General features: G+C 48.1%; 2 protein-coding genes across 2 annotated transcripts in view; one reads left to right on the top strand and one right to left on the bottom strand.

Moving 5' to 3' along the window:
• LOC139673816 (zinc finger protein 850-like) overlaps positions 1-16130 on the bottom strand; it is a 554262-nt gene that overhangs the window by 29959 nt on the left and 508173 nt on the right. The window contains 1 exon segment of the mRNA XM_071559637.1: positions 512-521. Within this exon segment, the coding sequence (XP_071415738.1) occupies positions 512-521 (10 nt within the window).
• Positions 1-16130, top strand: part of LOC139673810 (zinc finger protein 850-like) — a 1066517-nt gene that overhangs the window by 915698 nt on the left and 134689 nt on the right. The gene's annotated exons all lie outside the window — the stretch shown is intronic.

Genomic DNA, 16130 nt, shown 5'->3' with positions numbered 1-16130 from the left:
GCCCATGGGCTGGATGTAGTGCCACCCCACCCTGCCCTGGTGCCATTGGAGACACCCCCTGGTCCTGCTCAGCCTTGTCCTTGGCTCCTGAGCCATCTGGAAACATGGACAGAAGCTCAGCAGCTGTGATCCCCACCCAGCTGTGTCTGCTTCCCACCCTGGCAAGCATGGCCAGTGCAGGGTCACCCCATGGCCCCAGGGCACCACAGTCCCCTCCCTCTGCAGAGCAGCTTCACCAGCTCAGGGCCCTGCAGGGAGCAGGGAGTGGGAACCAGGAGCTGCCACCCAGGCCAGTATGGACAGACTCATTTCGGGACAGGCTCTCTGGAGAGAGAAGAAGGCTCTGAAGAAATACAGTGAATTTAGGGGAGAGAAAAGTAGCTTGGCAAACAGAGATGAAAGAATTTGATGGGGTAAAAATTGGTTCAGGTAACACTGAGGGTGCTGCAATGCTGACTGTGCAAATATTCCTGATAGGCCTTTACCCAGTTTCTTACCAGTAGCCTCAAACCCTGACACCACTGAAAGGTGCTGCCCTCACAGGACAAGGAATCCACTACTCTGATCCCAATCTCAGCTTTACCAGGAAGTCAAAGCTCAAGCTCCCTGTACCCTTAGTTGGACTCTGTTGCTGGCACTAATCCATGGCCCCATCACAAGCATTAAACCTCTCAATTTAATCCTAACCCTCTCTCACAAATATACCCCACTTGCTGAGGACAAATCAGACACTCAGCACAACACCAAACCTTCCTAAACTTCTGCCCAAGCCCTACCCCTGAATGTCAAACTCTAAACCCTAATACATCAATCCTTACCTCAACACCACAACTGAGGGCATTTCTTCCCACACTCTAAGCTTGCAACCATTTACTCTCCATGCCCCTTCCTGGGATCAGGGCAAAGACCTTGAGGGCCCAGGGCAGGCACAAGGTGTTGGGAGAGGAATGTGAGGTGACCTGGACCTGATCAGCTCATGGCACACAAGGAGCAGATGGGTGGCAATGCTGTGAGGAGTCAGCTGTGCCTCAGCATCTCCAGGGGCCCATGGCTGGGAAGGGGCTACCAGGTCACATCTGTCACCTCCCTGACAGGCAGCAGCAGCCTTGGGCACCCAGAGGCAGCTGAGCCACCTGTGCACACACCCTGAGAGCTGCCCCAGCTGAGAGGCCCTCTCAGGGGACCTGAGGAGCTCTGGGCTCTGGCAACACAAACCTGTTGGAGTTTAAGAAGGCAAAGAGGCCAGTCCTGCCCTGGGGGCACAATGACCCAGAGATGAGGGCAGGGACCTGAACAGCTCTGGAGTGACCCCGAGGAGAAGGGCCTGGGCTGTGTGAGGGATGTCCCGTGGCACAGGGGCTCAGGATCAAAGTTAATAAGGACAACAGAACATGAGGCTGCCTTGGAGGGAGTGTGGCCACCCGGACAAGGGAGGTGTCACCCCCTTTGAATGAACCCTGGGGTAACACATCTGGACTGATGTGTTTGGGTTTGAGGTTCCTCATTGTGGAAGAATGAGGAAGAACTGGAGAGGGCTCAAGGAGGATCTGGGTGAGCATTGAACACTCACCCTGGGGCACTGGTCACAGCTCCAAGCATGATAGAGCTCAAGGAGGGTTTGGATGATCCTCACATGGTTTCACTCCTATGGATGGTCCTGTGCAGGGCTAAGTGTCGGACTTGATTATCCTTACAGGCCTCTTCCAGCTCAGCATATTCTGTGATTCTGCCAGGATGACAGAGCTTTTCTTGGTAGTGGAAAGAGAAGGAAAGTCACAAAGTGCAACTGGGAAGTTTCTGAGTGGAAGGGAGGATAAAGAAATGTCACTCAGAAAGGAGCCTTGAGGTGCAAGAGGTCACCCAGAGGGTGTCAGTATCATCCCATGGCTTTGTGTTCCAGGGAACAGCCAGAGATGGAGCAGAGACATCAGTGAGGGCACAGAAATGCTGCTGGGAGGGCTGGTGGCAAAGCAGGATGGGTGTGTGCAGCCTGCAAGGCCAGAGGAGCAGCAGGGACAGGGCAGGACAGGCTGCAGGACAGATGGCCAAGGGCTCTGGCAGGGCTGGAAGGCACAAAAGCACCCAGGCCTTTGTCCTCTGGGGTCTGGCAGGTGTCTCTGCCACTGAGGTCACCAGAAGGAACTTTCTTTGCACATTCTGGACTTGGTTTCTCCCTCAGCCCTCCCTGAGGAGGCTGGGAGGTGTTGCACAGATTTGGACATTTGTTGTTCCTCCCCCTCCCATCCCACTGCCCCACAAACAGCCCTGAGCCACCTGTGAGGGACAGCACCTGCTGTCCCAGGGCCTGGGGTTCAGGCCTTGACTTTTGTACTTTCTCCAACCAGCCCAGGGTTTTCTCAGCATTGCAGGTGCCTGCACAGAGCCTTTGTCTCCCTGCAATCAGGGCCTCCAGGGATCTGCTCTAAGGAGTCCCTGGGGAGGCTTTGTCAGTGCCTGCCCTCAATGGGGCCCATTGATGCTTCAAGGGACTTGGAGTTTGGCTTCTGACTTCTTGAGCAGTATTTCAAATTTTGTCTCACTACTTGAGGATCATGGACTCATCTCCAAATACACAGTGGGGCTCATTAAAACACAGAAAAACAATTTATTTCTCTTTCTTTAATTGTTTTCAAGTCTTCAAGATTTGTACTAATTGGAGTTGTTTTGTAGTTTTGCTAAGGAGGAAATTTCAAATTGGGCGTCACAAAAAAAATATTTTTTTTAATGAAAGAGAATGATTTACACAGAGGGTTGAGCTGCAAGATGGTCAGAGTACAAAGGATTTTGATACAAAAGAGTTAAAACAGGGTAGTAGCACTGTATCATTTATGAGTTTATCAGTTATCAAGTGAATCTGCACCATTTGCTACAATTTTAACAGTGACTCAGTTATAGATACACAACAACAACATTCACACCACACTCAGCTCACACACACACAGGCAGAGATGTGTGGACACATCAATATCTGTGTGAGTAAAGGTGCCCATCCACAATTCTCCTGGTTGTCAGTGAAACACTTCCATCCCGTCCCTTTGTGTTTCCCAAGAGACAAGGGGGGCACCTGGAGGGGTGTGTTTGTTGAGGGGGATCAGAATTGTCCTGGGCATCAGCGACGCTCTTTGGAGTGTTGCAAACTTGAGGGTTCCCGAGCTCCGAGAGGCTCCCAGAGGTGCCCACTGAGAGGGAGGTGCTGGGGAGCTCCAGGGGCCTCCCTCAGGACCTCTGTTTGTGGGGTCACAGGGTGACTGGCTTTAGTTCTCTGCTGAATTTCCATCCTCATGTCAGTAATTACTGGAGTTTCCAAAATGTTTGGGAATTGTTCCACTTGTGCTACATACGATTCATGTAGGGAATGTTCCAAGGCTTTCAGAAAGTGGGTGATTGTCCTGTGATCCCCACCTGTTATGGTCAGGATTGTCCCCACCTTTATCATACAGGAGCACCTGGCACAGTCAAGGGCACTTCACCACACACCTGGAACAGCCAAGGGAACTTTCATGGCTCATCTGGTTTGGTCAAGGCTTGTGAGGAGCACCTGAAAGACTTTTCAACAGGGCCTGGGCAGATGAGCTTGATGGGCTTGATAAGACAAGAGATCACAATTTTAAACTTACAGAGGGCAGATTCAAACTAGATATAAACAAGAATCTTTTACACTGCGGGTTGTTGTCCAGAGAGGTGGTCGGTGCCCCACCCTTGGAAACATTCAAGGGCAGCTTGGATGGGGCTCTGAGCAACCTGACCTAGTTGAAAATGTCCCTTTTCATTGCAGGGAGTTGGATTGGATGACCTATAAGGGCCCTTCTGACTCAAACTGTTTATGATTCTGTAGTTCCTTATTGTCCTACAGGAGCCAAGGCTGACAAGGCTCACAGAGGTTTCAGCATCCCCTTTGCTGGCCCAGGTGGCAGCTCTGCTAAAAAGCTGCTGCAAAGAACCTCCAGACCTAAAGGAGCTTTTGTGCTGAGCTCAGCTGTGACTGTGAAGGGACTGGGAGGTTGATGTGACTTCCAGGTGCCCAGTGAGGATCTTTATCACTCCTCACTGGAACACAGAAAGCTGGTACCAAGTGCCCAAAGTCCCAGGTAAGCAACAGGTTTGATTCAGAGCCTGCTGGGTGGCACATGGCAATGAAAGAGGAACTGAGGTGTCCCCTGCTGTCCCCAGGGCCAGAGAGATGCAGGGCTGGGCTGTGCAGGCTGGCAGGACAGGGCTTGGCTGCCTGTGGTGTCTGTGCAACTGAGGTTATCAAGCATTGGAAGAGAATGTCCAGGGAAGTGACTGAGTCACCATGGAATCACAGAGTAGTTAAGGCTGGAAATGACCTCTAAGATCCTGGAGCCCAAGTTATCATCACTGTCACCTTCACCAACAACTAAACCATATTCCCAGGTGCCACAGCTCACAGGCCCTTCTCCTGCTGAGCGAACCTGCTCGACACCTCCTGGGAAAGCAGCAAGGAGGGCTCTGGACACTCCAGGAAACTCCTGGAATGCATAGGGGGGAAACTTCTTGACCCAGGTAATAGGAGGCCTTTCCAGGGGGGATGTGTTCCTGGATCTTTGGTCACCAAGGCAAGTGGTGACCAGTGGTGTCTTGGGCTGCCTCCAAAGCAGCCTGGGCAGCAGGGGAGGGGGATTCTGCCCCTCTGCCCTCTCAGGTGAGACCCCACCTGCAGAGCTGCCACCAGCTCTGTGGTCTCAGCACAGCAAGGACATGGACCTGTTGGAGTGAGCCCAGAAGAGGCACCAAGATGATGAGAGGGATGGAGCAACTCTGCCATGAGGGAAGGCTGAGAGAGCTGGGATTGTTCAGCCTGAAGAAGTCAACCTTTGAGGTGACCTATTTGTGGCCTTCCAGGACCTGAAAAAGAGCCAACAAAGAGATGGAGAGAGACTGTTTACAAGGGCCAGGAGTGACAGGACAAGGAGGAATGGCTTCACATTGACAAAGAGTAGCTTTAGATGAGACTTTAGGAAGTAGTTTTTTCCTCTAAAGGTGTGGAAGAACTTGCACAGGTTTCCCAAAGAAGCTGTGACTGCCTGAACCCTGGAGTGTTCAAGGCCAGATTGGACAGAGCTCTGGGTAACCTGGTCTTGTGAAAGATTCCTCTGTTCATGTTGTTACAAATATATTCGTAAATCTAATCGTGGAAGTAGTTATGCTAAGGTTTACGGGGTTTAACTGGGCCTGAGGTGGGGTAACTTGAAACAGTAGTGGGGGCCTAGAAACTATTGGGAATTTGCTAGGAACAGCAGGACAATAATTAAAGGGATTAGTGAAGTAAATAGAACCTGAGGAAGAAAACAAACTGTTGCTTAAAGATAAGATTAGAATCAACATATGTAAGGGGTTTTGCAAATGGTTTGGTGATGGGAGTCTAATTAACCAGTATCCTGTGTTAGACGAGCATGGTAGATTTTTAACCCTTGAAGACGGATATCAATTGTATATGTATAACCTATGTAACTGATTTATGGACAAGACCGTGTGTCTTTGTGCACGTACAACGCTGTAGAAAAAGTATAAAAGCAGTCTTCAAGAATGGCTCGTTGGAATCCTGGCTTAGGACAATAGTCCCCAGGTTTCCCGGGCCCAGCAAATAAAGCACCGCATAAACTGACATACTGTTGGTTTGTGTTCTCCTTTAAACGGGCAACAGTTTTTGGTGCCCAAACGTGGGGCTCCGAGGGCTGCTGGGGCGGTTCGCGTCTTGATCCACTCCAAGCCGACACCGAGCATTTTCCTCGGGGAGTCATCAGTTCATGCTCGACCCTGCGCCTGTCGGACAACTACATAGAGGTGAGCCTGAAGGTGCTTTATTTTGAAAGGGGGGTGGCTTTATTCTGAAAGGGGGTGGTAAGATTGGTTGGTTGGTATTGGAAGCCTGGGCACCGGCCGTAAGACACGTACATAGGAACCGTGCAGGTCCGGTACTTGCCATTCGGTAGCGACTAGAATTGGCAAGTTGGGGATATAGGTTGGTGGTTAGTCGCAGCGTCGTACATATTTCTGTTATATATGTTGTCATTCTGGAGCTGTGGGATAATGTCTTCTAACGATGAGGATATTCCCGAGGATTCCCCCCTCGGGTGTTTGTTGAAGCACTGGAAAACGGAGAATTTTGAACAAAGGATGAAGAAAAAGAACTTGATTGATTACTGTAATCATGTTTGGCCAGAATATGAAATGGGGGGAATGCAATGGCCGCGGAATGGTACAATGATTACGGAGATTATCGCTCCTTTGATGGGTTTCTTAAGGGAAAATGATAAATGGGATGAGATACCTTACTTAGATTTGTTTTATCATTTAAAAGGAAAAACTGAATGGTTAAAAGAATGTGGTATGCTGGTTTTGGAAACTATTAATAATGAATGTGTGGGTTGTAAAGAGCGAAAGTTGCGCTTTATTGAGCCCACGGAGGAAGACGTGTCGTTGTTGGTCTCCCCTAGTGCACCTCTGTGTCCCTCTCTTGAAAGCCTTAAAATAGGAAAAGACCTCTGCTCCCTCCTCTTCAGATGAAGAGTCGGAGTTAGATAATAGGGGTGATGTACAAAGAACCCCATTAACTGGACGCACACGCCGGGGAAGGCAAAAGGGGAAGGAGGGGGACGTGTGACCTAAATTGATGGCGCCTCTACGGGAGGCGGTGGGGGCAGATGGTGGAAGGGTTATAGTTAAGGTCCCGTTTTCACCTAGCGATTTGATGATTTGGAAACAGTCAGCCGGAGCTTATCGGGAGAATCCGGAGAAGGTTGCACGGGTGGTAAAAATGGTTATTAAGGCGCAAAACCTGGATTGGAATGATTTACAAGTTTTGTTAGACACACTTATGGATTCTACTGAAAAGGAGATGGTGATGAAGGTTATGACTGACCAGGCTAGAGTTATGATTAGGGCCCAAGTGACTCATAGCATGCTTAATGATTTGGTACCAAGGGAGGATCCAGGATGGAACCCTAATACATCGAGGGGGTATGAGGCACTTAAGGAGTATCAAGAATTGTTGGTTGAAGGAATTCGTGATGGTATTCCTAAAACTTTGAATTGGTCAAAGCTATACTCGGTGAGACAGGAAAAGGGGGAATCTCCGTCGGCATTTTTGGAAAGGTTGAAGGATACTGCTCGAAAATATACTAACTTGGATGTAGAGTCAGAACCTGGTAAACTTCAGCTGGCCTCAATATTTATGGGACACTCACAGGAAGATATTAGGAAAAAGCTGCAAAAATTAGAAGGAGAAGAAATGCGGAATTTGGAAAAGCTGTTAGAGGTGGCATGGAAAGTATATAATAATAGGGAAAAGGAGACGACAAAGAAACAGCAGGCAGGCATGTTGGCTGTATTGAAACAGGCTACGAGTGGTAGTGGGGGAAATTTTTGAGGTAGGGGTCGCGGAAGAGGACGTGGTGGATTCGGGAGAGGGGATTTCGGTAACCAAGGAATGAATGTTCGTGGAATATTGGGGCCTAATCAATGTGCACTTTGTAAAGGGTTGGGACATTGGAAGAATGAATGCCCACTTAATCAGGGCATACAAATGGTTGGGGGTCCTTTTAATAATGGAATGACCCCAGTAAATACTATGGGGAATGGAATGAATCCATTTGTGGGAAATCCACAAGGTGTCGCTCAATCATTGATGATGGGAAATACTCAGAATCAGAGCTGACTAGATCGGGATCTCAAAGTGATAATGGAAATAGAGGGGGAACCTATGGAATTTAGAGTGGATACGGGGGCTAGTTATTCTGCAATGAATGAATTGCGGGGGGCATTAAGTGAATCAAAAGTATCGGTAGTTGGGGTATCCGGGGAAGTAGAGGAAAGGACATTCCTGCGGCCACTCGATATTAAATTTGGGGGAAAGGAATTGGATCATCAGTTTTTATATATGCCAAATAGTCCGGAATCGTTGCTTGGGAGGGACTTGCTCTCAGCGTTACAGGCAAGGATAATATTTGAAAAGGATAGAGTAAAATTGGAAATACCTGAGGAAAATATAGCAAAATTATTTGTGATTAAGGAAGTAGAGAAAGAGATGATACCTCAGGAAATTGAGCAGGCGGTAGTACCTTGGGTATGGGAAACAGGGACTCCTGGTAAATCTAAAGCTGCTGAACCAGTGATAGTGAAATTAAAAGAAGGATCACAACCGGTGCGGGTGAAACAGTACCCTATAAGGCTTGAGGCTAGGAAAGGAGTTGCTCCTATGATTGATCAATTTTTAAGTTTAGGTATTTTGCAGGAATGTGAATCAGAATATAATACTCCTATTTTTCCCGTCAGAAAACCAAACGGAAATTATAGGTTGGTCCTGGATTTAAGAGCAATTAATGCAATTACTAAGGATATACACCCTGTGGTAGCTAACCCGTACACTCTGTTAACATCTGTTTCTGAGAAATTTCAGTGGTTCACAGTAATTGATTTAAAGGATGCCTTCTTCTGCATCCCTCTGGCACCCAAAAGCCAACATATCTTTGCATTCGAATGGGAAAATCCAGACACGGGACGGAAGTGCCAACTTACTTGGACTAGACTGCCTCAAGGATTCAAATCGTCACCTACTATATTTGGTAATCAGCTAGCCAAAGAATTGGAAGAATGGAGAACTACTCAGGTAAAAGATTCACCTTTTTCATATGTAATTCTACAATACACAGACGATATATTCCTGGGAGCCACAGAACGAGAACTCTGTTGTAAACTGACTATTGATCTATTGAACATGTTGGGGCAAGCAGGATACCGAATTTCTAGGGAAAAGGCACAGTTGGCAAAACAGAAAGTTATCTACCTGGGTTGTGAAATTTCCCAAGGGGTACGTCGATTGGGAACGAACCGCATAAAAGCAATCTGTGACATTCCAGTGTCTCGTAATCACCATGAACTGAGATCTTTTCTAGGAATGATTGGCTGGTGTCGACTATGGATCCCTGACTGTGGACTGATGGCTAAACCGCTGTATGAGGCGGTGAAAAGGCAGGAGTTCATATGGGAACCGGCGGAGGAAAAAGCGTTTCGGGAGCTGAAGCAAGCTCTTAAGGAGGCACCAGCCTTGGGATTGCCTGACTTAACCAAGGACTTTCAATTGTATGTACATGAGAGGCAACAATTGGCCCTGGGAGTACTTACACAAAAGTTGGGGTCGTGGAAAAGGCCCGTTGGGTACTTTTCTAAACAACTGGACACAGTGAGTAGTGGCTGGCCGGGATGCCTGAGGGCAGTGGCAGCCACAGTAATCCTGATTCAAGAAGCGTGTAAACTAACCTTGGGAAAGCGCATGACTGTTTATGTGCCACATATGGTGATTACTGTATTAGAACAAAAAGGGGGGCATTGGCTCTCTTCGAGTCGTATGCTTCAGTACCAGGTATTGCTGAGGGAACAGGATGACATCGAGTTAAAATTGACTAACCACCTTAATCCGGCAGAATTCCTTATGTCGGTTCAGGAGGAGGGAGAACTGGAACACGATTGTGTAGAGGTGATCGAACAAGTATATGCTAGCCGCAAGGATCTAAAGGACGAACCATTGTCGGACCCAGACTGGGAATTATTCACGGATGGTTCCAGTTTTGTGGAAAACGGCACCAGGTATGCTGGTTATGCAGTAGTCACTCTGCAGCAGATAGTGGAGGCGAAGGCGCTACCCCCGGGAACCTCAGCACAAAAAGCCGAAATCTGGGCACTGGTAAGGGCTTTGATTTTGAGCCAAGGCAAAAGGGTGAACATTTGGACTGATTCTAAAAATGCCTTTGGAGCAGTACACGTACATGGGGCTTTGTGGAAAGAACGGGGCCTACTTAATTCACAGGGATCGTCCATAAAGTATCATGAGGAAATACTCCAATTACTGGAGGCAATATATAAACCCGCTGCTGTTGCGATAATGCATGTTAAAGGACACCAAAATGATCCGGGGAAGGAATTCCAAGGAAATCGGCAAGCGGATCAAGTGGCCAGACAGGTGGCCCGGGAAGCATGGACTCAATTAGCATTGCTGCCGGTTCGAGGAAACCCTGCTGCGGCACACATGGAGGCAGTACCCCATTACTCTCCAGAGGATGAAAAACTAGCGCAGATGATTCAGGCGAAGAGGAATGTTAAAGGATGGTATGTTACCCCCGTAGGGCAAGTAATATTGCCAGTAAAGGTCATGAAACACGTGCTCGAAATGGAACATAGTAAGTGCCATTGGGGGGCAGAAGCTTTGGTGAAATTTTTAAAGAAGGAAATATTCTCGAACCAGATGTTAACATTAGCAAAAAGAGTTAATGCTATGTGTACGGTATGTATTAGGAATAATCCAGTGGTGAGGAAACAGATCAAGATGGGTGTGATTAAAACAGGACCACAGCCCGGAGATTATTGGCAGGTGGATTTTTCTGAGCTCCCAAAGGCTCAGAATTTTAAATATTTACTGGTTTATGTTTGTACCTTTTCAGGATGGCCAGAAACTTTTCCTTGTAGAACTAATCAAGCAAAGGAAGTTGTCAAAACATTGTTAAAGGAGATAATCCCGAGGTTTGGAGTACCTTTAGGGATATCATCAGACAGAGGTCCTCATTTTGTGGCCGGGATTGTACAAGAAATTTCAAAGGCCCTAGGAATTTCCTGGGACTTGCACACCCCCTGGAGACCTCAGTCAAGTGGTCAGGTAGAAAAAATGAATCAAACAATGAAAAACCAAATTAAAAAGATCTGTCAGGAAGCGGAGATCCAGTGGCCGCAGGCGTTACCTTTAGCTCTGCTAAGAATTAGGATAAAACCAAGGGAAAAGTTAGGGGTGAGCCCATATGAGATTTTATATGGTAAACCCTATCATGCTTCCACTTATCAGGGAAACCCTCATTTAACGGGAGACCAAATGTTGTTAAATTATGTGTTGGCTTTAAACAAAACTCTTACAGCTATAAGGGGAGCGTTGCAGTGGAATCGACCTCTGCCCCTGGAGAATCCAGTCCACGACATCCTTCCAGGGGACCAGGTGTACGTAAAGAATTGGTCTGAGGAGCCTTTAAAGGAAAAATGGGACGGACCTCATCAGGTGATCATGACTACGTACACCGCTGTGAAAGTTCAAGGAATCGACAATTGGATTCATTATACCAGGGTGAAGAAGGTCCCCACACAATGGACGGTGGAACCACTATCTCCAACTCGAATAGTGTTGCGAAGTCAACATTAGTAGTATTATTCTGGATGTGGTGGGGTACTCTAGTTGAGGCCATTGTGTAATGGTTTGACCCATGGCTTCCTCAGTAACCATTGTATCTAAGGAAGTTACAAGTATTCCACACGTGTCTTCCACGTAGCAGTGGGGGAGTGGTTGTTCTTACTTTCCCTTCCTTGGCTGAGGAGCTGGAGGGAGGTGGTTGAAGTCTGGTCCCTCTGGTCCCTGGTGTTTCTCCTGTCCTGGGTGAGATTGTTTCATTCTTGTTCCCCTTCCTTGAGGTTTTTAATTGTGTTTCTTTTGATTCATTCGGTTTCTTTAGGTTGGGTTGGTGTCTTCCCTATTTCCCAGCTAATCAATCCCCTTTTCTCCCTTCCCCTCTCCCCTGGGAGGTGGGATCCTATGTATTGTGTATACAGTGTGGTTTGTAAATGTTAGTAAATATAATTTATTCTTTTTATTCAGTTCAGTTTCTTTAGAGTGCGTTTCTCTTCAGTTTTTTTTTCCCCTTTCCTTTGCTGGGAAGGTTCTGGGAAGGGGAAGGGGGGGGCCAGTCCAGGGTTGGCAACAGCTAGGCCAAACCTGGGACATTATTGGAGGTTCCACGGAGATACTGACCTTGAGTTGTTTTGTAAATAATTCTCTGTTTAGAGAACAGTGTCTGGGAGAACTGCCAACTGAAGTGGTATTATCAAAAGAGTATCTTTTTGTTATAAACAAGGTTTTTGTTTGGGAACAGAGACTCAGGCATAAGGTAAACAATAGAAAGAATGGTTTTCACCCTTTTTAGCAAATACCTGAGAGGTACCAGAGGAGGTCAGTCCAACCCTGCTGGCATGGCCTGGCAGTCTCTTGTAGTGAAAGGCCTCCTGTTAAGTGTCTTTCTATTCTTTTACATACTGATGGTGCTAATGCTTACTCCCACTCTGAGAGGTCTCCTAGGGACATACCTAGGTCTGCCTGATAATTGTCATCCATGTAAGGCCCTCCTGAATCTTGGCATTAAAGGCCTGTTAAATTATGACATTAATGGACTATTGAGAGAGATCCCTACTTTACAATTGGTCCCAGTTATTACCTAAATTGTATTGTGACAGCACTAGTGTTTATGAAGGTAACGAAACTGTTGTATAAGATTGGAAGAATGCTGGCACTTTGTTGCTTCCCTTGTTTCGTACCTAAGAAAGGCTATGCCTCTGGGGGACTCGCTGGAACTTTGGAAGGGGCTTCGGACAGGCCAGTCCCAGGGTGGGATGGGCCTTGGTCGGATCTCGGTAAAGTGCTAGGGCGTATCTCACCCTCCGCTCTTTGGAAGTTCACGCCAGAAGAAGTGTGTGACTCTGCTGAGGTGGCCCTCTGCTTATCAGAAGAGTGTTTTTCCTATGAGGACCCGTATACGCGAGTCTCTGCTTTGTGTTGGGGCCTGGCTAGTGCTTATCGATGTGCCATAGACTACTGTCAATGGCTTGAGGACAGGATAGAATATGGAGATATGCCATCCGAGACCCGTGCAGTCCCTGTTCAGACTACCGAAAGCGGAGTCCAAACACAGCATGAGGTCAAGGCTGTTTCTGTAGAGACCCAAACTCAAGCAGCTGAAACTAATACAGCCTCCGTCCGATCTGTAGAAACCCAAACTCAAGCTGCAGACCCGGACATGGCTACCTCCGCTGTCCCTGCTAAAACTACAGTTGAGACTCAGACTCAAACAGAGGCCTACAAAGCCCCCATTCACTCTGTAGGGACCCAAACTCAAGTTTCAGCCTCTGTTTGCTCAGTAGAAACCCAAACTCAGGTTTCAAATCTGGACAAGGCCATTTCTGCTGTCCCTTCTACAACCACAGCTGAAACTCAGACGCAGGCTGAAGCAAATACAGTCTCTGTTTGCTCGACAGAAACCCAAACTCAGGCTGCAAATCTGGACAAGGCTATTTCTGCTGTCTCCGCTACAACCACGGCTGAAACCCAGATGCAAGCTGAAGCTAATACAGCTTCCAGTTGCTCCATAGAAATTCAGACTCAAGCCGTAGATCTGGAGGTTGCCATCTCTATTAAGCCTGCTACGACCACAGTTGAAGCTCAGACTCAGGCCGACGTCAATACAGTTTCTATTTGCTCTGTGGAAACTCAGACTCAAGCTGTAGATCTGGAAGTGGCCATTCCTACTAAACCCACCAAGACCACAGTTGAAGCTCAAACTCAAGCCGACGCGGATACAGTTCCTATTCGCTCTGTGGGAACTCAAACTGAAGTTATGGACCGGAAGATTATCATTGCCCCCATAAAGAAGAAAACAACGAGGACAAAGGAGACTACAAAACCCATAGAGCCACCTCCGCAATTGGAACAAGAAGAAGAAGAAGAGGAACAAGAAGAAGAAGAAGAAGAAGAAGAAGTAGACGAAGAAGCAGCTGCGAGAGAGGAAGAAACTACTGTGACGATGGAAGGAGCAACGGCACGAGAGGAAAGAATAGTCACAGTAGAAGAGGGAGCAGCCGCCAGAGAGGGAGGAGTGGTCACAAGGGATGGGGCACACCTAATGGGACTGGGGGCACGCCCAAAAGAGACCAGAGGCATGCCTGGAGAAAGGAAAGGGACGGTGCGAGCATCCTGGGATAGAATAACATTCGACGATTGGTGCTCTGACTACATACGCAAGTACCCAGTGGAGGAAGAGAGGAGGTCAACGCGCTTCCGTCAGCCTGAGGAAGGACCGTTTCAGCCTCTCCAAAGGCAACCCTCCTTTGGAGGTATGATTCCACCTCCCCATACTAGACCTACATTTGAGGGAATAGATGACCGGGGAAGGCCCTTACCCCAGCCTTCCAAGGACTATGTGCTACCTCCATTCATCAGACCTGATGAACAACGCAGGAGCTCCCTTTCACGGGGTGCACGAGCTAGGAGTCTTTCCCCACGGCTCGAACGAAGTAGAAGTCTCTCTCCACAGCATGGGCGACGTAGGAGCCCATCCTCCCGGAGTGAACACCATAGAAGCTCATCCTCACGGCGCGAACAATCCCCATCTTTGCGTGAGAGGGTCAGAAAGGAAGTGAGAGAGGTTCCACGAAGGAGTGGAAGAGTAAAAACACAGGTAGAGAGAATAGTACGTGGGAGAGATGGACAGGAAATAATGAGGGAAAGTGAAATTATACGATCATTGACCCCAAAGGAGATTCGAGATATACGAAGGGATTACAATCGGTGGCCCGATGAACGCATCCTCACCTGGCTGGTGCGATGTTGGGACCAGGGGGCCAGTAGTCATATGCTGGAAGGTCATGAAGCACAACAATTGGGATCTCTTGCCCGAGACCGTGAAATAGAACAGGAAATGGGACAGGGGGAGATGGCATCCAGTCTCTGGACCCGAATCCTCCGTGCCGTGAGGGCAAGATAGCCATTTAAAGAGTATTTGGTGAGTGCTCCAAGAGAGTGGAATACTGCAGAAGAAGGCATCCAGTATCTGTGGGAACTGGCCATGCTGGAGATTATATACTCTGATCCAAATTACTATGACATCTTGGTCCCAGAGAAGATGCCATGCACACAGCCAATGTGGGATAAGGTGATGAATGGGGCCCCTAAGTCTTATATGCCATGTCTGATATCTGCATACCCTCTAAGTATGGACGAGAATGAGATACACATTGACAGAATGTGTCACTGGATACGGAGAATATCAGAAACCATGAGGGTCCCCTCTAACTACCAGCATTCTTCCCTCTACAGTGGGGAAAGGGTAGGGAGGAATGCTAGACGCTCTGTGTATGAAGAAGAACCTAGAGGCAAAGGTCCCAGAGGTCACAAAGAAAGGTCTCGTTCTCATTCTCGTTCAAGTTCCTGTTCCCGTTCTCGGTCCCGTTCCCGTTCTTGGTCACCTCATGCAGCACGAGGGAGAACTAGAGGCCACCAGAGGAATACTAGACGCTCTGTGTATGAAGAAGAACCTAGACACAGACGTTCTAGAGGTCGCAAAGAAAGGTCTTGTTCTTATTCTCGTTCCAGTTCCCGTTCTCGTTCCCATTCCCGTTCTCGGTCATCTCATGCAGCACGAGAGAAAACTGGAAGCCCCAGGAGTAAGACACAAAGTGAGCGTGGTTTCTTGTGGGTCCTTCTGCGCGAGCTAGGGGAAAACATGAAAAAATGGCACGGTGAACCCACCTCTAAACTTAGAGCCCGAGTGCAAGAATTAAAACAGAAAGTAGCTGGCAAGAAAGCTGTCCACATAGTTGAAGCAAAGACCCCGGAAAAGAAACATCGATCTCCGAGACGCAAAAGAAACAACTCCCCCCATGCTGATGAAGGAGCCTCTGACAGAGCATCGCACATGTCAGATGGAGAATGCTCCGACCAGGAACAACAATAGAGGGGCCCTGCCTCCTGCCAGGAGGAGGAGAGGGACGAGGATGATAATCGGGTTTACTGGGCTGTGTGGGTTCGATGGCCTGGCACATCGGATCCTCAGAAATATCGAGCTTTGGTAGATACTGGTGCCCAATGTACATTAATGCCATCAGAACATGAGAGTACAGAGACTGTGTCTATTTCTGGAGTAACCGGAGGGTCTCAGGACCTGTCGGTGGTAGAGGCTGACATGAGCCTAACAGGAGACCAATGGGAAAAGCATTCCATTGTGACAGGATCAGAAGCCCCTAGCATCCTTGGTATGGACTATTTAAAAAGAGGACACTTCAAGGACCCAAAGGGGTACCGGTGGGCTTTTGGTGTAGCCACAGTGATTGAAGGAGAGTCCAAACAGTTATCTACTCTCCCTGGTCTCTCAGAAGACCCTTCTGCTGTGGGATTACTCCGAGTCAATGATCAAGAAGTACCGATGGCCACTGCAACTGTACATAGGCGACAGTATCGTACAAACCGAGATGCTGTGATTCCCATCCATAAAATGATCAGGAAGCTGGAGAGCCAAGGGGTGGTCAGCAGA

The sequence above is a fragment of the Pithys albifrons genome, chromosome 7, assembly GCF_047495875.1.
Source record: "Pithys albifrons albifrons isolate INPA30051 chromosome 7, PitAlb_v1, whole genome shotgun sequence".
Classification (NCBI taxonomy): domain Eukaryota; kingdom Metazoa; phylum Chordata; class Aves; order Passeriformes; family Thamnophilidae; genus Pithys; species Pithys albifrons.
The sequence above is the reverse complement of the archived record's forward strand: the minus strand, read 5'-3'. Positions and strand labels throughout refer to the sequence as shown.